Genomic DNA, 24621 nt, shown 5'->3' on the forward strand with positions numbered 1-24621 from the left:
AGCAAGAACAAAACTGTGCTTTCTTTTTACCTTGCTGCCTTCCATTTAATTGAAAGAGTTGGTTGCTCTTTCCCTGCTGCAGTGTGCAGAGCCAGGCTGCAAGTACCCAGCACAGCCTCCCTCCATGCCCTGGCCTCCTCAAACTAAACCTTTCCACATCTGGAAAATGTCTCCTGCCTGTCTGGGAGGAGCATGGCCTTGGGAGGCAGACTAGCTTCCTTGTTTGTATGCTTGTTCATTTAATTGTTTATTTTCTCATTTATGGATTCCGGCAGGTGTTTACTGAACGCCTCCCATGTGCCATGCAAGGGGGAAGCAGCCATGAGCACAGCTGACAATGGCCAGTGCAGCAGGCATTCAAACTGCAGTGAGGGCAGGGTGCTCTAGGGGTGCCCAGCTATACCTGCCTCAGAGGGGGAGTCAAAGCAGGCCTCATGGAGGAAGTGTCATTTGAGCCAAGACTTGAGGTTGAGAAGGAGTCATCCAGGGGAGAAATGGTGGGACACAGGAACAGCATGTGCAAAGGCCCTGAGGTGGGAAAGGGCAAAGTCCATTGATGGGACAGAGAGATGACAAACTGTAGGTGGGTTGGACAAAGCCTGGGGAGAGAAGTCTGAGGGGGGTTAGCAAGGTGAGGCCTCTCAGGCGGGTAAAAGAGGATGTGGGAGGCCACCAGAGGGTTTTAAGGAGAGTAGTGACATGATCGGATTTACGGTTTAAATTGATCCCCTTGTTCCTACTCAGGAGTGTATTGGAGAGGGTGGCGAGAAGAGGAGCAGGGAGGCCACCTAGGAGGGTGTGGCCGTGGTCCAGGGGTGACCTGATGGTGGCTTGAACCTGGGTGGAGGCAGTGGAGACATAGGGGACTGGACGGATGATGGATCCAGTGGACTCGGGAGGTTTTTGGCTTGAGCATTGAGATGGGGGGCCCTGAAAAGGGGACTGGATGTGGAGGAGGGTACAGGAGGGGTTCAGGGGTTCGATCTTGAGCACAAGTGTTTAGAGCTGTGCTGTTCAATACTGTAACCAGAATTCACACGTGGCTTTTAAAATGGGGCTAGTGCAAGTGGGGAAATTAATTTTTAATTTAATTTAAAGTCATTTACATTTAAATTGCAGTGGCTACCATACTGAACAGTGCAGATACAGAACATTTCCATTGGTGCAGAAAGTTCTTCTGTGCTGATTTAGAGTGCTTTGGAGTTGAATGGGCTGGTACGAGTCTGGGCTCAGAATAGCAGTCTGGGCAGAGTTCAAATCCTGCTCTATTTGCTTACTATGTGTCGTTGGGCAAGTGACTTCACCTCTCTGAGCCTCATTGCTCTCATTATAAAACAGGGAGGCTATTCTATGCCTCAGGTGGTGCTGGTTAAGTTGAGAGCTAAATTGTCTGAGGTGGCTGGGCCAAGTGAGGTACTCAAGGATCTACAGCTGTTATTTCTCCTGGGTTTGACTCTTAATTTCTTTGATATGCTTACTTTGGAATCCAGACTGTCTTATAGAAAGAACTCAGGATTGGATTCTCAGTCCTTGCTCTGACCTTGACCCAGAATATGACCTTGGGCAAGTCCCTTCCCTTCTTTGGGCCTCAGTTTTTCCATTCATGATCTGAGGAGTTAGAGAAGACCTATTCTGAACCTTCTTAGCATTTAGTTTGATCCCTTTAAAAAAGTATATATGTATATGTATATATATGGGCAAGGTTTACTGACTTCTGAACTGTTGAGAAAAACTAATGTTGTCTCATTAAAACTGTATTGCTCACTTGTACTGAAAAAAAAAAAAGCAGCCCATTAAAGTTTTATCCCTGACATGGAAAACTATTAAAGATTCATTATTGCAATAAAGTTCTTTAATAGAATTTGAATTTTCCCTGTGGTGATTTCATGTTCAGTGGGGTCCTCATTTTGAAGCCACAAAATCCGTTTCAATAAAGCCTTGGATGGTGGCAGAGAAGCCCCTGGAATAAGCATGCCTTCAGAATCCTTTCCCAGCTGCTCGTGCTGGAACGCCGGTCCCGAGAGGATGGAGTTGCCTTCTCCCAGCTCAGCTGGGGACAGAGTTATTGGCAGGTCTCTCTCCCAAGTTCTTCCGGCGAGGGAGCTCCGAGCCGCTGCCATCTTTCCACAGCTGCTTTTTGCTGGTTTGTTTTCAGTTCCCTTTGCCAGGCACAGATAGAGCATCTACTGTGTGTGTGGTTGAAGTCCAGGGCTGAGGGGTTCCGAGGTGGAGGAAGGACAGGCTGGTTTTCCTTAAAGAGGGTCCCCACTGTTTCATGCAGGTGCTTTGGAGCAGGCAGAATGAAGGTCAGATCCGGGCTCTTGTCACTCCACCTCCTGGCCTCAGTGTCCTCATCTGTAAAATGGGGCTAACGGGATGTCCATCCTAGGTGCAGTCAGCAGGTGGGGCCAGCGGAACCTGGGGGCAGGGCCCAGGAGGAGGCAGGTGGAGGGGTTCAGGGAGGGGGTGGTGGAGTTGAGAGACTCTGAGGAGGGTAGAATTGCAAGACTTGGTGAGTGATGTCGGGGCAGGGGGGAGGCCTCACCTCAGAGGTGAGCACAGTCTTTCAAAAATGCAGTTAACATTCATTGAGCACTCACTGAATTCTAGATACAGCTTTATGTGCTTTAAATGTGTCCTTCCAATAACTATTCACTGATCACCTACTATGTGCCAGGGGCTGTGCCAGAGGCTGGGGAAACAATGGTGAGTGTGTTAATTCATTTAATCCTCATACTTTCCTATCGTAGGTAGACACCTATAATATCCCCATTTTATAGAGGCAGTAAGTAATTGAGGCACAGAGAAGTTAGGTAAGTTACCCAAGGTCACACAGCTAATTAAGTGGCTGGGCCTGAATGGAACCCAGCCAGGCAGACTCCTGGGTCTGGGCTTATCCCACAGCCAGATTGCCTTTCATTTAGTCTATGTGACCCACTAGCAGTTGGAGGGCTTGTTCCCATTTGAGGGAAGGAGGGTGCTTAAGAGAGGAAAAGGAGGAAGTAAGAGGAGAGCCATTAACTGAGGCTCTCACTTTTCCCTGCTCCAAGGGCTGCCTTCTCAGTGCTCCTCTACCCACCCAGGCCTAAAGGAAATGAATTCCCTGTTCCCTGGTGCTTGGCCAAGTTCATGGGAAACCTGTGCTGTGTCCCTGTTGAAATCCATTCACGCATCCCTCAGAAGTGTCACTCAATGAGCTGTGGATGATGGAGGAGGCTATCCTCCTCCCTAAAATGAAGGGCCCTCATGGTCCACCCTGTACGCCACCACCATGGTGATAAATAGGACAGCCATGGTTGCGAATAAAATAAAGCGCCTTTATCCATTTATCCTTTGGAGCAGTTGAGCCATAGTAGACACTCATCACGCTCTGCACCCGAATCTTCTTTCCCCAGGGGTCCTGACCTGCTGCGTTCTGGGGCGTGTGTGTGTTCCTTGGTTAGCCCCAGGGTCGGGCTTCGCAGGCTGCTCACCCATGGCCCTGCCCTTTCTGACCTCGGTGTCTACGTCAGTGGGTGAGCCCTGGAAGGCCCTGCCATCCCAGCATCTTCACCTCTTTATTTTCGTCTAGCTTAGAGCTGGCGTCGGTGCATAAGAAGAAGTAACATTTCAATGAATAAGCACATACAGTCCTTAGTTTTCTTTGGGAAAGAGCCAGATCAAGACTTTTAACTGAGCCCCATCCAACCTCACCTTGCACAAACGAAAGGAAAAGGGGAAGTGGTTGGAGATGGATCTGGAGCGGACTTTGGGTAGAGAAGGAAGAGTGGGTCATGCCCCTGCATTCCCTATTTACATAACAGCTCCCACGTGCCAGGCACTGTGCTGTGATAAAGATGGCATGGGTGGTAGGAGGGGTATGACAAGTGCTCAAATCCCAGCTCCTTTGTCCACTTCTTGGGTGAGCAGTGACCTTGCACGAGTCACTTGACCTCTCTGAACCTCAGTCATGGAAGCCAAGCAAATGAGAAGCTGTCAGCCTCTTCTCATGGGTCAGGTTCCTTGCTGGGTGGTCTCATAGATTCTCATGGTTGCCTCTGAATCGGTGGTGGCATCACGCCCATTTTACAGATGAGAAACCGAGGCTCAAGCACACTTGTGGGCTGTGCAGGGCCACATGGCTAGTATGTTGTGAAGCAGGGACTGTCCTCCATGGTTGCCTGACTTCAAAACTAGTGGCTTCTTTCTGCTTCACACTAGGGATAGGACTCTGAGCTCCACGGGGACAACAGAGGAGATACTGATTGATTTGAAAGCAGACTGTGAGCTCTAAATCCCAGTGAGCTTGCAGACAATTGTTCTGATGGGGCTCCCTGACCTCAGGACGCTTTTTGGCAAGTAGAGGAAATGAGAGAGAGCAGGCACACAAAAAGTCAGATGCTGGGGAGGGTTATATAGAGACCGTGAAGCCAGCCCCTCCCTACCGCACTTAGAACTTGGTTTTAAAAGCAGGCCCAGGAGACAAATCAGCAATAAAAAGGCAAACAATCCAGTTCTAAAAATGGGTGAAGGATTTGAATAGACATTCTCCAGAGAAGATACGCAAATGGTCAATAAGCACATGAAAATATCGTTAGCCACTAGGGAAATGCAAATCAAAACCACAGTGAGGTACCACTCCACACCCACTAGGATGGCTGTAATTTTAAAAACAAAACAAAGCAAAACAGAAAGAAACAAATGTTGGAGAGGATGTGGAGAAATTGGAACCCTTATCCATTACTGGCGGGCATGTAAAATGGTGCAGCCACTGTGGAAAACAGTTGAGCAATTCCTCAGAAAGTTAAATGTAAATTTACTAAATGACCCTAGCAATTCCACTTCTAGGTATATAGGAAGAAAGAATTGAAAATGGTGCCTCAATCAAATACATGTATAGGCATGTACATTGCAGCATTACTCACAATAGTCAAAAAAGAGAAGCAACCCAAATGTCTATCAACAGAAGAACAGATAAAAAAGTTTGGTATATCCATACAATGAATACTATTCAGCCATAAAAAAGGAATAAAGTACTGATACACGCTACAATGGACCAACCTCAAGTATTGCTAAGTGAAAGAAGCCAGACACAAAAGGTCACAGTATTGAATGATTCCATTTATATGAAATATCCAGAGGAGGTAAATCCATCAAGGCAGAAAGCAGATCAGTGGTTACCAGAGGCTGGCATGAGGGGGGATAGAAACAGCTGCTTAATGATTATGAGGTTCTCTTTTGGGATGATGAAAATGATTTGGAACTAGATAGAGGGGGTGATTGCACAACATTTTGGATGTACTAAATGCATTTGAATTGTTTACTTTAAACTGGTTAATTACATGTTATGTGAATTTCTCAATAAAGAAAAATGCAACCAGAAAAAACCCAAACAAACAAAAAACCCAGGCCCTGGAGGCAGAAGAGAGACAGGAGAGGGCTGAACCGAGATTCAGAGGATGAGCTCTCAACCCCCCATTAAGTTGGGGTTTCCCAAGTCTGACTCCCCTGTTCCTCAACTGTTCCCCAAGTGGATGGCATATGGTCCCCCAAATGCCTCTTACGAATCTGGTAGGGATGTATTTATTTAACAGGCATGAGGGAGAATGTGGCCAGCACAGCAAACCTGTGATTTCACGGGTGTTTGCAGCTCAGGATGAGGCTGAAGTTGCATGGTGCTGGCTGAGTCATGGGACTCAGAGGGCATGGATGGCAGGTGCCAGGCTCAGGGCCAGGGAGAATGACTGAAGTTTAGAAACCACAGCAGTCAATCAGCTGCCCTCCCCCCAAGAGCCACTGACCCCAGAGGTTACTGACCCCTCCTGCCCCAAGGTTGCAGATTTAGCAAATAAAGATATAGGACACGCAGTTAACTTTTTAAATACAATGTGTGTCCCATGCAGTGTTTGGGGACATGCATATGCTAAAAATTGATTCGTTGCTTATCTGAAATTCAAGGTTCACCAAGCATCCTGTGTTTTATCTGGCAACCTCATCCCCCAGCCTCACTGTGGAGAGCCAGACTGAATTGAGTCATCCCTGCCTTAGCTCCCCTCCCTGGGCCTGGGGACCTGTCAGAGGGGCTTGCCATAGAAGGATGCCACCACTCACCCCCAGACCTGGTCTGTCAGACTCTCATTCCCTTAATTAAACTGCTGGAATGAAAGAATGTGTGTGGGGGAGATTAAAATTGATTACCTTAGCTTAACAAAAAACAACACTAGGGAGAGATACTTAAGAAAATGAAGCCGTTCATCGGGGCAAGGCCTGGCAGCCGGGTAAGGGTGGGCAGCAGAGGGGACTCTGCAGGGCAGTGCTGGGCAGAGGGGAGAGGTGGTGCTGCCACAGGGGAAGCTCTTGAATGAACTGGTTACAAATAGGGTGGCAGGAAGTGAGTTTCTCATGCACTCTCAGGAAGTCCCCGTGCCAGGGGAGCTCTCATTTGTAATAGCTTCAAGGAAAGCCAACAAGTAGAGGTGAGGAGGGGGCCGTGGAGGGAAGGTAGTGTTATGGGTTGAATTGTGTCCCCCAAAAAGACATGTTCAGGTCCTAACCCTCAGTCCTATGAATGGGTCTTTACTTGGATGTGCTGGTTTGAATCTGTTATGTACCCCATAAGTGATTGTCTTTTAATCCATTCTTGTGGCTGCAGATCTATTGGGAGTGGGATCTTTTGATTAGATTATTTCCATGGAGATGTGGCCCCACCCATTCCAGGTGAATCTTATTTAGTTTACTGGAGTCCTTAAGAGAGCCGACATAGACCAAGACACTGGGACAGAAATGCTCCGGGAGGAACAAGCATGGACACACAGAAGCCCAGAGACACTTAGCAAACACTCAGAGACATTTTGGAGACAGCCGTTGAAACCAGAACCAGGAAAGAAGCTAAGAAATGAAATCCAGAGTTTGCCCCAGAGAAGCTAAGAGAGGATCCCCAAACGCTTAGAGAGAAATGCTTAGGAGCAGCCAGAAGCCCAGAGACATTTGGGAAAACCAGAACCCAGGAGAAGGACCAGAGGACGTTGCCATGTCCCTTCCCATGCGGCAGAGGAACCCCAGATGCCATCAGCCTTTTCTCAGAGAAAGGAATTAAGAAATAAGAAAATGTCCTTAATTGGACATTTTCATGGCCTTAGAACTATAAGTTTGTGAACTAAAAAACCCCCATTGTAAAAGCCAATCCATTTCTTGTATTTTGCATTCTGGCAGCTCTGGCAAACCAGAACATGGGAAATAGGGTCTTTGGAGATGAGATTAGTTAAAATGAGGCCAAACTGGATTCTGGTGGCCTTAAGCGAGCCCACCATGTAACACCTTTCCTCTCTCTCTGCTGTGAGCAAAGCGTGCACGGGAGGCCGGCACCCCGGCTCAGCACCCGACACACAGTAGGTGTGTGTAACTGCCGTTGACTGCGTGAGATGCCGCACAGGCCTCACCCCGTGCCTGGGGTCACGCAGGCAAAGCCGCAGCAAGCAGCCTCTGAGTGCGTCAGGGCTGGGGCTGAGGGGAGAGGTAAAGTCTGGAGCTTTGACAACTTTTTCTACTGAAAACTCCCCAAGTGCAGGTGAAGCATTAAAGAAAAGACAGAAAACTCAGGACCCAGGTTTTGGTTCTCAGCCTTGTTGCCACACTTCTTTTCTCCTCTTTTTCTTCCAAACTCCTGTTTGGCTCACCTTTCCAATTCTTGCTTTGAAAAAGGCTTGAGAAAGCCCATGGGGGTGATCATGTGCCATCAGCCGGCCAGATAGCTGGAGAGAAGGAAAAGAATGTGTCAGCTCCTGGCCTTGTGAGACTGCCCTGGAAGGCTTTGGTGGGATGTGACTCTGGGGGGCTCCTTCTTGCCATGAACCCCAGTTCCATCATCTGTGAAAGGAAAAAGAGGAGAGTTGGACCTTCCAAGTTCAAACATGCTACAAGTCTTTCAAATGTGCCCCATCTTGCATGGCAGCACCTTTCCTTTTAACCTGCATTCCCTCTTTTATTTTTGTCACTTTTTGTTTTTATTGGAAGTCTAGTTTTCTCCCTCTATTTTTTTTCCTTTCATAAAGTATTTCGTTCTTATTTTTTTTTTTTTTTTTGCATTACATAATAAAACACATGCTTGTTGTAAGAACCCCAAAAGTATGTTATTAACTGTAATGGGAGGCTAGTTTTCTTGTTTATTGCTTTTCTCTTTAGTAAATTAAAATATTGTTTACACTTTAAGGTGATATAAGAATGCATGCTCAAGGTGAAAATCTCAACAACGTAGAGGCCAGAAGGAAAACAATGGATGTCTACCTTCTCATCTTTCACCTGACCCTATTCTTAACCACCCTCTTTCCTGCCCCTTAGATGCTTGTTGTTTCCAGATAAGGAGCCCTCAAAGCTGTGGCTAGGATGTGGGGAGGTGTCCCTTCTAGTGACAGGAGCATGGGCTCTGGCTCGGGCATGGAAAGCTGACTCTGCCATTGACTTGCTGCGTGACCCTCAGGCATCCACACAACCTCTCTGAGCCTCTCCAGGAAGCTGGCAAGGAGAATTAGGATCAGGGCTGTAAAGCCCCCAGAACAAGCCCATGTGCTGCAGACAGCCCAGGTGACTGTGCTGTGTGATGGTCTTGGCAGGTTGGGGACCAGATTCTGGGGGTGAATGGGCAGAGCTTCCTGACCATCCTGCACGACGAGGCGGTGAAGCTGCTCAAGTCATCTCGGCACCTCATCCTGACCGTGAAGGACGTCGGGAGGCTGCCCCACGCCCGCACCACTGTGGACGAGACCAAGTGGATTGCCAGTTCCCGGATTGGGGAGATCGCCACGAATTCGGCAGGGTCTGACTGCTCTGCTCACTCTGAGCCCCATTTTCTAAAAGCCAGCTATGGGCCCCCCCCCATCCCTCCATCATGCCCTGATCTACAAAAGATCACTCCTTTTCTGAGAGCCCAGGGTCCAAATACCAAGGGTACCGTTCACTTGTGGAGTGACCCTGGGCACAGCCCTTCTTCCCTGGCCCCACAGTCCCTGTGGATAGCTGTATTACAGGAGCCCTGATGTCCCTGCCAGCTCTCTCCTTTATTTGCCCTTAGGCAAATCACTTAGCTTATTCTTTGACCCTTAGTTGCTTCATCTGAAAAGTGGGGTTCTTAATCCCTGCCCCATCTGTCAACGAGGATGCCATGAGTTAATTTTGGGGGAAAGAGTCTTGGAAGTCATAAAATGAGATCTAGTCACCAGGTGGCCACATGGTTGATAATAATGTACTGTCTCATCTTTTGATTTCCATCATAAGTCTCCAACTGGTGGCCCATGGCCAAATACAATCCAAAGACACTTTTTCTTTTTCTTTTCTTCTTCCTTCCTTTCCTCTCCCTTCCTCTCTCTCCCTTCCTTTCCTTTCCTTCCCTCTGTCTCCCTTCCTTCCTTCCCTCCTGTTCCCTCCCCTTCCTTTTCCTTTCTCTCATGCGCACAGTACTATGAATTAAAAAAAAAAAAAATCAGTTGCCATCATTTAAAAAGATACCAGTTTTCCCATAAAAAGCTGAAATTCTGGCTTCTTAAAGATCAGGAAGTCTGGCAGCTTGAGCCCACACAATACCTTGAGAAGTTACAGGCTGTGGCTGAGCTGCGGCTGCCCCTTGAGTTGCATCTTGGGGTCTTCAATTCAGCCCCATCTCCAGCTTCCCTAGTGTTGGCCTGCCCCTGAGGTCGCGTGTCAGTGGCCATTTTTTGTCTTCTCTCCTTATATCTCCTGACTCCATAGGGATGGTAATAACTCAGGGTTCTGCCTTACATGGTTTTAGAAGTCCTGGTCCTCGTATTGGACCTTTGGGGATGCCAGAAGCCGTCCACCCTTCCAGGGCTTCACATGCCCACAAGCAGCCCCAGAACTGAGCTGTCAGCGAGCAGGAGGCCATGATGCCGGGGTTCTCTCAAAGCTTTGCTCGTTCCCTTCCGAATCAGCCGTCCCATCGCCCATGCCGAGTTGCTCTGCTCAGGCAGGCAGCTAAAGATGTTTGTCTTGCTTCACAGGTTTCCTGGCGATCTTGCAGTAGATGGGACCAATAAGGTAAGAAGTTCGTCTTCTTTTGCGTCATGGCTTCCCTCACTGGGAGCACTGGGCCAGGCTGAGTGTGCCAAGCAGTTTACAGACATGATCGCATATCAGTCCGTCAGCCTGCTTGCTGTCTGTCCGTCTGCCATTGCACACACATCTGGGAGTGCCCACCATGTGCAGGGCGTTGCCCTGGGCCCCAGGGTGCACGGCAGCCAACAGTACACTCCAGGGAAGGAAAACACACAGATAGCAACTAAACAAACCTACAAACAAATATCTCGTTATGAAAAATGTTCAGTGCCATCAAGACAGGGCTGGGTGTTAGGAGAGAGAATAACAGATGTGACACCTCATTTAGACAGGGGCACAGTGGGCAGGGGCAGAGAATGGCTTCGCTGAGGTAGTGCATGATATTGGAGCTGTGAACTGAAGGTAAAACACAAGTCAGTGGGGGCGAAGAGGGGGGAGGGGGTGAGCCAGTCAGAGGGAACAGCATGTGCGAGAGTCCTGAGGCAGGGGAATGGCTTGGCTTGTGGGGAGAACGGAAGAAAGCAGAGTGTAGGGGGAAGGTAGTGAGCGAGGAGGAGGTGGGAGCAAGATGCTGGGATGGAGGGAGGCAGTGACCAGACCGCACCGGGCTTTGTGGCCCACAGCTGGGGGCATGACTTCTAACCTGGACCAAGGGGGTGGCACTGAAGGGCTTTTAGGAGATAAGCGTCTTTGTGGCCGAGCAGCTCCGACTGCCCGGGCCCCCTGTCTCTCTGCCTCTCAGCTCGGCTTCTACAAGGGGCTGGCCGGCTCCCAGGTGACCCTGAGCAGCCTGGGGAACCAGACCCGCGTGCTGCTGGAGGAGCAGGCGCGGCACCTGCTGAGCGAACAGGAACGTGCCACCATGGCCTACTACCTGGACGAGTACCGCGGCGGCAGCGTCTCCGTGGAGGCCCTTGCCATGGCCCTGTTCGAGCTACTCGACACCCACGCCAAGGTGACTGGCACCGCTCCTGCTCCTCGGGGCTTCAGCATTTCGCAGGCTCTGCTTCCTTCCCTGCTCCCCACCCCTCCCTCTGCCCCTGTTTCAGGAACTAGGCCCCTGCTGAGCCCTGGGCAGGGACTGGTGGCCAAGGCAGCCCCTGGCTCCGGACGCTCACAGGCTCCTGGGAGAAACAGACAATTAAAAGCCCATGTGATTGGGGCGCTGGGCGATGGCCTGCACGCCGAGTGCACATTTAGAATCACCTGTGTTACTTCTAAAGCGCAGTGCCGGGCCCTGCAGTGCTGTGGATGGGAATCAGGTGTTGTTATTTTTAACAGGCTTCCCAGATGCCCGGGATGTGCAGCCAGCTCTGGGAACCCTGCTCTAGTTCTGTTTGAGGTTCCGAAGTTGCACAAAGGAAGAAGCAATTCAATTTGGTGGGAGTGGTTACACTTGGGAAGACTTAACAGAGGAAATGGGATTTGGAGACACGTAGGGAGAAGGATATTCCAGGTGAACGGACAGCCAAGTCAAGGGCTGGTATGAAAAAAGGCAGTCTGAGGAGTTTCAGTCCTGCGTGACTATGGTAAGATGTATAGGGAGGAGGAGGTGAGAGAGAAAGCTGTAGGAAAAGCAAGATGTGGGCCCAGTGTCCCAGTGAAAGTGGATATTTTCCTGAGGGCAATGGGGAGCCATGGAGGGTTAAGGAGGAGAGGGCAGTGTTCAAGTTTTCATGCAGTTCATTTGTGGGTAGGGGGTCAGACTGGCCTCACCTGCTGGTGGAGCTTCCTGCTGAATGTCCCATTTGTCCCCACCCCAGTTCTCTCTCCTCTCCGAGGTGAGAGGCACCATCTCCCCACAAGACCTGGACCGCTTCGATCACCTGGTGCTGAGGCAGGAAATCGAGTCGATGAAGGCGCGGCAGCCCCAGGGCCCTGGGGCCGGGGACACTTATTCTGTGGTCTCCTACAGTGACACAGCCTCGTTCACAGGCAGCCACGGCACCTCCACCACCGTCAGCTCGGCCAGGGTGAGTTGCTGCTACCCCATCCCTGGCTTTGGGGAGGGAGTTAAGATATTGGCTTTGGAGTGAGACCGACCTGGGTTCAAATCCCAGCACCACCGCTTACCAGCTCTGTGCCTTGCCTCTCTGAACCTCAGTTTCTTCATCTGTAAAAAGCAAATAGTTGTTGAATACCTATTATGTGCCAGGCATGGGATCTGGGGGACAGCTGGGGAACAAGATAGACAAGATAGATAGGACCCCTGCTTTCCTGGGACCCTCGTGGCCTGGGGGGCTGGGCTGGGGGAGAAGGGCCAAAAATACAGGTAATTAGACAAATAGAAAAAAGAATTACAGTCCATGGGAGGAGTAAGTGATAAAACCCAGCAGTGCAGGTAGCATGGTACCTCCCTCATGGCAAGCACTCAATGAATGGGAGAGGTAACGATGTGTGGGTTGTGGTTTTGAATTCCCCTGAGAGCTCACCATCTTTCTATCAAGCCTCAAGCCCAGCCTAGCTTTCTCCAGGACTTGCAGCCACCCGGGAATGCATTTGGTATATTATGGTGTGGTTCTACCCCCAGGATGCTAGGAGGCAAATGAATTCCCAGAGGCCTTTGCAAGGAAGGGGCAGGAGAAAATGCCTTGTTATCCCTCCTGGGATACAAGTGTTCGCGCAGGTCTGTGTGATGCGAAGCTCCTGGGCTGGAAGTCAGGGGCGCTGGCTCTGGCTCCGTATCCTACTCCACACTCGTGTTTCTTGTCTCCGGATCATTCATCGCCACTTTTCTACGGAAAAGGAGGGAAGAAAGTAGTGTCTCTTAAGCATTACTGCTCCCAGAAGCTGAACCTCCAGTGCTTCCAGCAGAATCTCAGTTAAACCTCAGGATAGGTGCAGTGTTAGTTGCCCTGATTGATGGAGAGGAGCCAGAGCCCAGAGGTGTGCAGAGGTGTCCAGGGCTGCGCACACAGGGGGTTGTGGATGAGCTTGCAGCCACCCAGAAACAGGCCTGGAGCAGACACCCCTTTCCTTTGCAGACTTCAGTGTGGCATTTCCTCAACTCTGGGGTTCTGGGTTCCTGGGGACTTCCACACCTCTACCCCCCAGTCCTGCCATCCTGGGTCACCTTCACCCCCAAGAGTCCTCGCCCCCTTCCTGTGGTGGCTGAGGAAGTTGCTGCACATTCCTCTAGGGCTCTGGACAAGGCTACTATTTCCTGCTGTGGGATGAGCAGATCACTTCTGGGGCAGGGAGGGGGCCTGCCCCCGCCCCCAGCCTGGGCTGCCCGTCTGGCTCTGTGCACACCCTTTGATGCCACATCCAGGTGATGAGCTGGTTTCAGGCTGCAAGGCCCTGGCTCAAGGACCCATTTCTCTCTGGGGCGGGCTCCACCGAGAGTGGCCTTGATAATGTCCACGTGGGCTTCAGCAGCTTGAGCCACTGCTCTGAGACCTGGGAATTACAGGCTGCAATTCTGCAATGGTCCCTTTAGAATCAGCGATGAGAAAGCTGGAAGAAAGGATGGGGTGTGTTCTAGACTGAGAAGCAGGAGATTGGGTGTAAGGCCTGGTCTCTCTGGGCCTCAGTTTTCCCATCTCTGGAAAGGCCTGAGGTCCTTGCTGGCTCTGGCCATAGCAGCCCAAGGCCCAGAAGGCAGATCAGCCTGGAGGACTAGGAGTTGGGGTAACTATTGAGCCAGGAAAGGGCTCAGGGGTCAGGCGTCAGGAGCCCCCGAGCCCAGCCCCAGCTCAGCACTGACCCTGCCCTGCCAGAAGAGCCCCCCTGTGGGTTAGGGCACCCCAGGAAGGCAGACCTCAGAAAGGCTATGGGATGGTTCTGAGCAGGGAGTTTGGGGGACAGATGGAAAGGTGGGGGGGCAGTTCCTGGAGCCCCTCTCCAAGCTTCTGAGCTGAGAATGGCTCTGAGAACTTGTCGCTCTGAGAGTCCAAGACCTACCAGGTAGGACTCAGATGTCAGGATTAGGACAAACCAAGACCACGTGGGCTCCCGGATTCTAAGAGAACGGTGTGGCAGTTGGGAGAGGCAGCGTGGGAAGACAGAAAGTCACATGACCTCTCTGCCTCAGTTTCCTCGCTCTCGCTGGGCTGGTGGTGCCGCTCCCCAGCTTCCTGGGAGGGTTAAACGAGAGAACGCCTGAGGGCCCGGGGAGGAACTCCCCTGCTGGCACCAGCATCCCAGGAGGGCTGCTCACACCCGAAGGGCAGGTGGAGCCCCTCTCCTTCCCCACTGGCCGAGCCAGGGGAAACCACCGTGGGGATTTCCATCCAAGGCATTTTGGGCACTGGGAGGTTTCTGGAAAGTGCTGGGCTGAGGGACTGCCCGTGTGCACACAGTGTGGGGCCCCAGGGACTGCATTCCTCAGACGCCCGGCTTCTCTGCCCCAGCAGGGCTTCGGCTCCCCAAAATCCAGGCCTCCTCTGATTGGGGCTTCCAAACAGAGGCCTCCTTCAGGCTCTGCCTTTTGTGAGTGGGTGTGACCCTGAACAAGTCATTCCGTCCTCTGAGCCTCAGTTTCTCCATCTGCCAAGTGGGAATAAAGGCCCTTCTCAAGGACAAGTGTCATTTCTGCCCAGGAGCGGGGCTCCCAGTTTCCTTCAAGGGTCAGGCAGACTGAAGGGGTGCTGGCTCAGCAGTGGGGTCTTTTCTCCCCACTCCCTCCTTTAGGACTGCCCAGAGTATTGGAGGTGCAGAGAAAAGGGATTTGGAGAAGTGTGTGCATTTTGCCTTTGAGTGACTGTTTGGGGGTGGGGGGTGTTGGTGTTCCCACCCCATCCCTGACATTTATTTGATGCATTTTTCTTTTTGCCTTTTGCCCACCCTTCCTCCCCAGGAGCGGCTGCTGTGGCTTATAGACCTGATGGAGGTACCGTCCTTCCTGCTGGCCGGGGTTGTGCAGGTTCCTTAGCCAGGGCCAGGGGCAGGGGCTGTGGCCCTTCCTGCCACCCCCTTCCCCCTGCACCCAGCCCTGGTGGGATCTGGGGATTATTCTTGGCTCTCACTGTCTCTCCTGGTGGCCCATTCATCAGGTCTTCTCAGGCTGTGGAGTGAGACAGCCTTCTGTTCAAATCCCAGCTCTGATGCTTCCTTGCTGTGTGACTTTAGGCAAGTAGTCTCACCTCTCTGTGCTCTGTTTTAGGATCTGTAAAATGACAGCTATCATTTCTGTGCTGTGGAGATGATTTGAGAGCTCTTGGGCTTTGCATGTGCCATACTCTGTCTGGACTGGTCTCCTGCCCACTTCAACTGGCCTGGCCAACTTCTATGTGCACTTTAGCCCTCAATTCAGATGTCACCTCTTCCAAGAAGACTTCCCTGATCTACTTCTTCTGAGACTTCCCTGATCCTTTAAAGGAGCATGAATTTCAGCGTCTGGCTCCCTGCCTACCTGGGCTTCCTTTTGTCGTGGCTCTTGTCTCATTATAATCTAATAATCTATAAAAGCCTGTCTGGTCTTCCCCTTTGACATGAGTTTCTTGAGGTTAGCAATGGTGTTTATAGGCACCTCTGAGTCCCTAGTACCCAGCACAGAGCCTGGCTCATATTAACAGCTTTCTTAATAATAATAGTAGCCAACACTTGATGAGGGTTCTCAATGGCACTATAATAATAAGATACAATTATATCTTCTTTGACCCTCCTAGTAACTGGGAGTGGCAAGTACTGCTATGATCCCCATTTTACAGAGAAGAAGCCTGAAGCTCAGAGAGGAGAAGCGACTTACTCAAGGTCTCACAGCTAGTAAGTGGTGGAGCCAGGATTTGAACCCAGGTCTGCTTGCCTCTGAGCAGATGCTGTTAACCCCTGCAGTCTGGTTGTGATTCCTCCCTGAAGGATCTTACCAGCTATTAAGCAGCATCCATCCACCATCCACCATCCATCCATCCATCCATCTACCTACCCATCTGTCCTTCATCCATCCATCCACCCATCCACCCACCTACCCATCTGTCCTTCCATCCATCCACCATCCATCCATGCATCCATCCATCCACCCACCCACCTACCCATCTGTCCTTCCATCCATGCATCCATCCATCCATCCATCCATCCATGCATCCATCCATCTCCCCTCCCTCCTCCTTTTCTTCCTTCCTTCACTCTCTCTTGGCCTCTATCTCCCCATCTTGTGCCTGAGGCAAGCCTCCAAGGCTTCTGTGATTCTGACAGTTGAGAGTGCCCTCTGGGTCAGGGGCAGACAGCATGGAATGGCAGCTCCACAGTCTTGCCACAGTTCTGTGTATTCTAATAAGGGCAAATGCTCAAAATAATATTTATTCACCATGAAGTGCCAGGCACTGTTCTGGAACAATACCACATATTAGTCACTTTCTGCCCTAATAATGCTGAGAACCCCCAAATCTCAGCGGATAACAGCCACTAACCTCTACTTCCATCTCATGGCCCAAATCCTTTCCCTTCTGGCACTCATGTGCTTTCCATGTCTCCATTATGACACCTGTCATGTCACATAATCTTTTCATCAGTTGGTCTCTCCCAGTAAATGGAGAGAGCTGGTGGGGCTAAGCAGGGACCACATCTTTCTTCTGTCTGTGTTTCTAGTGCCAGCCCAGGGCCTGGCACTGAGCAGCAGGGCTAGGAAACATGGAACTGAAATGAAAAGGAGACCACCCTCTCCAACCACCTTCAACATTATCTTTTAATATTCATCTCCTTCATCGCAGGCAAATGTCCTTTGTTCTGACATTTCAGACAAGCAAAGTGGTATCTGACGGCTGGGTATCAGTGACCCAGATGCTTCAGCTGGATGCCCCAAATGGAGCCAGTTTCCATTTAGCCTGAATTCCCTGGATCAAGCTGCAAGGTTATCAATCCCAGGTTAAACGTGGCTCATTCTCCAGCCGGCTCCCCTCAAACCAGACACAATCAATCAAAGGAAATCAGCTGTAGCCTTCCCCATTAACAAATTGTTTTTATTTTCCATTTGTCTAATAGAGTCAGCCCTGAGAATATTTTGCTGCCTCCAAACAATATCATTTCTCCCCCTAAAGAATGTCAGCCAGGAGAGCAGAGCCCAAAGCATTATTGATTGAAAGGAGAAGAAAAACTTGCCCGACATTTCTTGAATTCTATTCATTCAGTGCAAGCAGGCCTGTGGCAGAGGGGCTAAAGTGCTTTGGAATCCTACAGACTGGTTCAGCTCCTCCCAACTAGTAGCTGTACAGCCTTGGGCAGGTGACTTCAGCTTTCTGAGCCTCAGTTTCTGCATCTGTACAGTGGGCTGATACCTGTTAAGCTTCAGTGAGATGAGGAGTGGGCCTGCCCGGCCCCACGCAGGTGTGAGCAGGTGTGAGCCTATTCTGTTATTATTCTGAAGGCTGGAAAAGGATCCGAAGTGGATCACAGAAGAAGGAGGATTGTAAAGGCCAAGGCCAGCCTCTACCCACAGCAAAGATGCCCCTGAGGTCAGGGGTAGCAGCTGGGACTTGCCCCAGTCTTGACCTCAGATCATTTCCACCTGAATTTGAGGGATTTTGTAGTCCAGGACTCTCAGGTACATACAAAGGGGCTCCCTGGGCCTGCCCAAGGATGCTGGGAGTGGGGTCCCTGACCCTAAAGGCCTTACTGCCCCTCTGCGGCCTCCATGCCTCCCTCCTCACCATGGCAAAAAGAAGGGGGGGAGGCAGAGTTTGGGCCTGTCTCAGGCCCCTCCAGCCGCAGAGACCCTTGATTGTCAAGGCAGCTCTTTCCAGAAAAAGGGAGCAAACTGTCAGAGAGCCTCCTCCCTCCTGCATTCTCATTTTGGTCCAGCCTGGATGGGTTTAGAGAATCCTCTGCTCCCTGGGGGAGCAGGAAGGAGCCCCATTTATTCACTCACTCACTCACTCATTCATTCAGCCTTTTCTTTATTTGCACAGCAAGCATTTGTTGAGCACCTTCCACGTGCCAGGCTCTGAGCTGGACACTGACCACTCAGCGGTGAGTGAGGGACGCGGCACCTGCCCTCCTGGAGTTGAGCAAGTCCGGTGGGGGAGGCAGCCTCCCATCAGTTAACCACAGGAACTTCGTAATTCCCACTGATGAGTGGGGTGAAGGGTGACGGGTGACGTGAGAGCATATGGCCGGGCCTGGACCCATCCAGGGCAGCAGGGGAGAGACGTTGGAGCTGAGGTCTGAAGTTGACGGCATCACCCAGGCAGTGGGAGCGGTTTAGGGAGCGGGGCCAGCATGTGTGAGGGCCCCGAGCTGGGAGGCTCACGGCGCCTCGAAGGACCCGAGGGAGGTTGATGGGGCCAGAGCAGAAGGAGCCAGGGACTTGGGTTCCATCCTCAGCGTGTGGGGCAACCCCGAAGGTCTTCAGTAAGGAAGCGATGCAAGCCTGTTTGCGTCTTGTAAGATGCTTCCCCTGCAGTGTGGAGAGAGCTCAGGGGCAGGCTGGAGGGGCCAGAAGGGGCTGTTGCAGCTGTCCCGATATGTTGTCCCCCACCCACCCCAGGAAGCCCCCAGACGGGGCAGAGCAGGGCTGGAGTTGGTCTCCCCTTGAGTAGAACAGCCCGCTCCATCCTGCGACCCCTGAGCGCTGCCCCCTGGGCCCCCCGCCCCGAACCATCGGTCCACCAGAGATACTGCCCTCAGGGTGGCTGCAGTGGCAGACGGCAGGAGGAGTGCTCCTCCCAGCCAGTATTTAGCTTTGTCTACAGAGGTTTCCGGAACATCCTCCTCCCTGTGGGAACACTTCGGGGTGCTGGCAGCTGTTTCCACGGAGTGCCAAGCCCACAGGAGGCCAGAGGCTGTTTGAATGCGGGCTGGCCCCTGCTCCGCCCTCAACCCTGATTTTCCCAGCTACAGAATGAGGGGGGTGGAGGCAGCGTCGACTTGAGACAGGGGTGCTTAACCGTTTCCGTGCCGGGGACCTCTTCAGCAGGCTGGTGAAGCCCTAGGTTTCCATCACAGAGTAACATCTGGAAATGTTTGAAACAAAATACATAGGATTGCACAGGAAAATTATATAATACAGTGCAGCTTTCAAAACATTGAAACGAATCAAAACGTGCACATTATTAGCACATTTAGAAGCAAGCCCTGGCCAAGGGTTAGTGACAGCAGTAATTGTGAAGCTGCGATGAGTGAAAATGGGATTTGGAGACATCTGCAGCAACTGGACTATGACAGGAAATCATAGTGACCGTTTTTGGTGCCAGTGTCACAAGTATTGCCGATTCTGCTGGGGCTTTGTTGCCTTATTCATTAAAACAGGAGGTGATGCTCACTTGCAGTTCGAGGTTAGGGGAAATGAAGATGCTGTTTCCCCAGCCAGGGTGACAGCCCCCCGCATTCCATCCAGGTTAGGAATGCCTGTCCTCAGGGGTCTTCCAGGACTGACCTCCTGGAGATTCGGGGTCACACGGCCAGTCAGGCTGAGCCGCTCCACCACGGCCTTTTCCTGACACCACCAGGACAGAGATGCTGGAGGCAGTTTCAGCTTAGCAGAAGGAAGCATGGTCTGGTCAACAGTGAAACAAGCTTCCTTGTGATGTAGTGAGCTCCCCGTCTTGGGAGGTGTTCATGCAGGGGCTTCCCAGGGACTTTTCTGCTTTTGTGGTTCGATGACCAAAGACGATAGTAGGAGGAGACAAGCTGGTAAAAAGGCAAAGCGCTGGCCCGGCATTGAGGAAGTGACATGGTCTCAGCCACCCCAGGGAGTGTGGGCCCCAGTCCCCTGCATTTGGAAAGGTTTCTCTTCCAGCCCACGCCTCTGACCTCCCCTTTCACCTCCAGACTCCCACCCCATGTTTGCAGGAGTTGAGGGTTAGACAATTCGCAGTCTCCAGCAGCATTTCTTCATCCCCAGGGTCTGGTCCCCTAATCCTTCTAGACCCCCACCCCTTCCTTCTGGGCAGCCCCACTGCGTCCCAGGGATGCCAGGACCTCCTGGTTCTACTGGGCTCCCTGTCCTCACCCCCCTCACCATCCCGTCGTTCTGGGGTGACAGTCTCCTCTTCCCCACCCCCAGCTCTGGCCGGGCCACCACCTCTTTCTTTTCTCCTTTCCTTTGTTTCTCCCCTTTGCTCTCTTTTCTCTTATTCCCACTCATTCCTCTATGATCCTCTTTTCCTCCTCCCTCTGTGCTTCACTCCCTATCGTCTGCAGCCCCTGGAACAGAAAGCTAGGCCCCTACTGATGACTTCCAGAAGCAAGTTGTGACTTGGTGCCTCAGTTTCCCCATATACAGAATGGGGCAGGGGCCACCCAGCCTCCTCCTCTGGTGTACTTTGGAGTGGGATGGAGGGAGCGTCTTGGCTTGACTTCAGAGTAAAGAAGCAGGAAGAACAAAGAGATGAAAATAGCACCTTTATGTAAGAGCCCTGCTATTGTAATGAGGGGGAAAGGCCTAGAAACCGAGGAATGGGGCAGGAGGGAGAGGAGGAGCCGGCCTCATCTGCTGAGGTGGCACTGGGCACCCAGCGGTACCTGGGCCGAGACAACGTCCAAGCAAAGCCTTAGCTACCTCCATTTCGAATTACAAGACCGTCCACCTGGCACAGGTCAGCACACGTGACAGCCCCACACTGTTTCATTTCTGTTGACTTGTTCTTTGTCCTCCCTGCAGTTCTCCCAAACCAGAGCCCTGGGATAAAAAGGCATTCTTTTCTCTTAAGAAAGGGAATTTTCTGAACTGCCAGATTTGAGGAGGGAGGGGACAGGGAATAAGGGCAACAGGTCTTGAAGGTTTGCTGGCTTTTGTGCAAAGCAGATTTTTTGCCTGGGGTGTGGAGTCATACCTTGAATGGTGTTCAGCTTCTTGCCCCATCCTTGCTGTGTGACCTTGGGAAGGAGACCTTCCCTCTCTGAGCCTCAATCACCTCAGCTGCAGAGTGGGTGAAGGGTCCCACCTGGCAGGATTAATTGAGCTGCCTGGTCTAAGTCCTCAGCTGGGCTCTGGCCCCAGCGGGTGCAAGGGCAGAGGGGGCCCCAGGCAGTTGGAGGGGGTGCGCAGGACATGCTGGCCTGGCTCCTACATGAGCTCTGACCTTGATCCTCTTCTCGAAGCCTATTGCACGAGCAAGCGTTTTTGCTGACGCATCCCCCAGGTTCCTAGCCTGCTGTCTGCAGCTATTTCAGATGTAGACGGAGCATGGCTCGGGGACTCCAGGCTCCTGAGCGTCTGGATTTGGCAGATGGAGCCCGGCAGGGCTGGATCTGACCCGTCTGCCATTTGCTCCACTTCAGGGCCCCCTCCCAGGGCTGGATGTTTGTCTCCCCCCACCCCCAACCTGCTGACTTGGCTGAATAGCAGAGAATGATCCTGAGGCCAGGGGCTGCCTTCTCTCTGGTTTCAGATGGGGTTCCTGAGGGGGCCCTTTGGTTCCTGCAATTCTGGGGTTGGGATAGGACGGCATGGGCTTCGGAGTGATCCAAACCTGGGTTAGAAACTGCCACGGATGGCTATGCGACCTTGGACAAGTCACTTTCCCCTCTGAGCTTTAGATGCTACATCTGTAAGAGGATAGCTATAGGGCCTGCCTCATAGGCTGCTGGCAGAATCAAATGAGATAATGTAAGTAAAGCACACAGCTTGGGCTTCCTCCATAATTTGTAGTTCTCTAATATTCTTATCAGGAGAAAGTCACACCTTCGCTTTGGTGCCTGGTGAAGACATGCTAGTGTTGTCAGGGAGCAGATCCTTTCCTCTCCCATGGGGCCCTTTTACTAAACCAGCCCCATTGACAATCCTGAACAAGAGTTTGTGAGCAGCTACTGTGCATGGCCCTCTGCTGGGTGTTGGGGACATCATGACCGCATCGTCTTTCCTTGTAAGTCAGGGCTACCTGGTAAGTGCTCATTGACCTACTGAGCAATCAGAACTCCTAATGCACCAGACGGGGCAGAGTCCTGTGTCTTTGGACCCACCCAGCTTCTGCCATGGTTGCCTGCAAGTGGAATTCCTGGGGGAGGTGGGGAGGTGGCAGCAGCTACCCATCAGAGGGGCTCTGACTCCTCCTGGTGCCACCTGCTGAAGCCTGGGCTATGACTGTCAACTCTTGGGAAGTAACTGCATGCATCCACGCCAGGCGCCGTGGCTCTGGATGATTTGTGTTGCCCAGCTGCACGGTTTGCAGGGAGCATTGGACTAACTGTAGGATCTTTGGGGGCAAAGCTGCTGAAGATGAGGCATACCAGCTTCCTTTCCACCTGAGGTGTTCACACAATCCGGGGAATGTTTTGGCAGTTCAGTGGGTTGCTGGGGGCAGGTTTGCAAGGCCTTCCAGGTTTCTGATGCACCAAAGTCACCTTCCCTCATATATTTTGTCAGTCCCCTTTCTGAGCACTTTACAGGTGATAACATGTCAAATCCCCACATCAACCCCATGAGGCAGGCACAGCTAGGGGAGCTGGGTGGCGGAGCTGGGTGTGATCTCAAGTCTCAGAGGTGGCCAAGCCTGAACCAGTGCCACTCATGAGTGGGTGAGAGAACAGCCCCATCATGGCCCCTCACTCTCTCCGAGGACTCTGTTCCAGTTTGTCAGAGCTGCCATTATGCAAAATACTAGAAATGGATTGACTTTTACAAATTGACAGTTCAAAGGCCATGAAAATGTACAAATTAAGGCATCAACAAGAGGATACCTTCACTGAAGGAAGGCCAGAACACCTCCATCACTTGGGAAGGCATGTGGCCAGTGTCTGCTGGTCCTTTGCTCCCAGCTTGTGGTTTCAAAATGGTTTTCTCCAAAATGTCTCTGGGCGTCTGTCTTCACACATCTCTCTCAGCTCCTGTGCATCCTTGCTTCTTTCTCCCAGGATGTTTCTCTCTTAAGCATCTGGGGGTCCTCTCTTAGTTTCTCTGGGACAAACTCTGGACTTCATCTCTTAGCTTAGCATCTCCAATGTCTTTCTGTCTTCATCTCCCAGTGTCTCCAAGCATCAGCGTCTGTGTCGGCTCTTGAGCTCTCTTAAGTACTAAGTGAACTAATCAAGACCCACCTTGAATGGGCAGGGTCCACAACTCCATAGAAATACGTTAATCGAAGGTATCGCCCACAGTTGAGTGGGTCATATCTCCATGGAAACATTCAATCAAAAGGTTCTACCCCCTAATCAAAAGACTAATAAGTCTGCCCCCACAAGACTGCATTAAAGAACATGGCTTTTGTGGGGGACATAATGGATTCAAACCAGCGCGCGCGCGCGCACACGCACACACGCGCGCGCACACACACACACACACACACACACACACACACACGAACCACAGGGGCTGCCAGTGGCACCTTCCCATTGGGCGCTGTGTGGGAGACGGTCTGAGAGAGCAGGCAACTGGGTTTGCACATAAGCCTCAGCTTTGTCAGCTGACTTTGTTGCAGAGGCATCGTGGGGACCAGATTGGGGCCTGTAGGTGGGAAAGGCTCTGCTGCAGAGCCAGGAGGCTAAGCAGCTTGCCGCTTGGTGGATCCTCAAGACTGACCTTTGTGTTCACCTGCCCCTTGCCCGTGTCTGAATGCCCAAGGCTTCAGGGAGATGATTCGAGAGGCACATCAGCATGGAGTGGCCCAGGGCCTTGGCTTAGAGGGTGTGGGGTGGAGGCACCGTCCATCCCCACCTGCTGTGCTTTCCCTCATTCAGGCCACCATTTCTACCGTTTCTACTCTCCATGGAGACAGCAGTACCACCTCATCCATCTCCCTGCCCACTCGGCCTCTTCCCCATGGCCACAGGGATGGATCGATTAATTCATCCATCCATTCCGTCACATATTTGTCAATTCACTTAATAAATACGTATTAAGCAGCCACTGTTCTGAGTACTGGGGATAGAATGGGGAGCAGGGAGTCACAAAACCTGCCTTCACGGAGTTTATATTCTGGTAGGCAAGACAGGCAATAAGCAAATAAGTAGGATGGTGTCAAGTCACGATAAATGTCACAAATAAAGCAAAGCAGGGGCAGGGGTAGACAGGTGGTCATGGGGTGCTGTTTCAGGCAGGGCTGGTCAGGAGGGCCTCTTCAAGGTCAGAGCTAAAGGAAAGGAGGGAGCGAGTCCTGAGCACAGTGCAGGGCGAGGAGAGCCAGCGAGTGCAAAGGCCTTGAGGCAGGAATGAGCCATCCTGTTGAAGGAGCAGCACGAATGGGCCAGATCATGTGATTGCACGAGTTTGGAGTTTGGAATTTCCTCCAAGCAAAGATGGAAAGTCACTGGAGGGATCTGCTCTGGGAGAGACATCACCTGACTTACGTTTCCAAGATTGTTTCCTGGCTGCGGCATGGAGACTAGTGATCAGGCCTAAGGAGAAAAACAGAGCAGGGAAGGGGGTGGGAGTTGCTGCGTTAGGTGGGGTGCAGTAGACCTCATCGAGAAGGTGATTTGAATAGTCTTGAAGGATCATGCCTTGTGGACAGCTGAGGCGCAGAATGTTCCAGGCAGAGGAAGCCGCCTGGTGGAGGCCCTGACGTGCCTGCAGTGTCCCGTTGTGGCTGGAGAGGGCGTGAGCAAAGGGGATCTTTGGGGAAGGCAAACCTGACCGCATCTCCATGGCAACCCTCTGCCCGCAGACTCAAGCCGACTTCAGGTGGCTCCATTCATGCCCCTCCCAAAGACTCTTAAGCAACCTCTGCCTTCTTCCTACTTTATTCACACCCTTCCCTCTGTCTG

General features: G+C 51.8%; 1 protein-coding gene across 4 annotated transcripts in view; it reads left to right on the forward strand.

The window, feature by feature from the left end:
• WHRN (whirlin) overlaps nucleotides 1–24621 on the forward strand; it is a 99123-nt gene that overhangs the window by 67116 nt on the left and 7386 nt on the right. For 2 of the 4 annotated variants that reach the window (XM_037796933.1, XM_037796931.1), the window contains exons 4-8: nucleotides 8589–8791; nucleotides 9990–10026; nucleotides 10787–10999; nucleotides 11808–12017; nucleotides 14843–14875. In XM_037796933.1, the coding sequence (XP_037652861.1) occupies nucleotides 8589–8791; nucleotides 9990–10026; nucleotides 10787–10999; nucleotides 11808–12017; nucleotides 14843–14875 (696 nt within the window). The remainder of the gene's footprint in view (nucleotides 1–8588; nucleotides 8792–9989; nucleotides 10027–10786; nucleotides 11000–11807; nucleotides 12018–14842; nucleotides 14876–24621) is intronic. The other 2 variants (XM_037796935.1, XM_037796934.1) reach the window with 1 other exon arrangement.

This window comes from Choloepus didactylus, chromosome 10 (genome assembly GCF_015220235.1).
Source record: "Choloepus didactylus isolate mChoDid1 chromosome 10, mChoDid1.pri, whole genome shotgun sequence".
Lineage (NCBI taxonomy): Eukaryota > Metazoa > Chordata > Mammalia > Pilosa > Megalonychidae > Choloepus > Choloepus didactylus.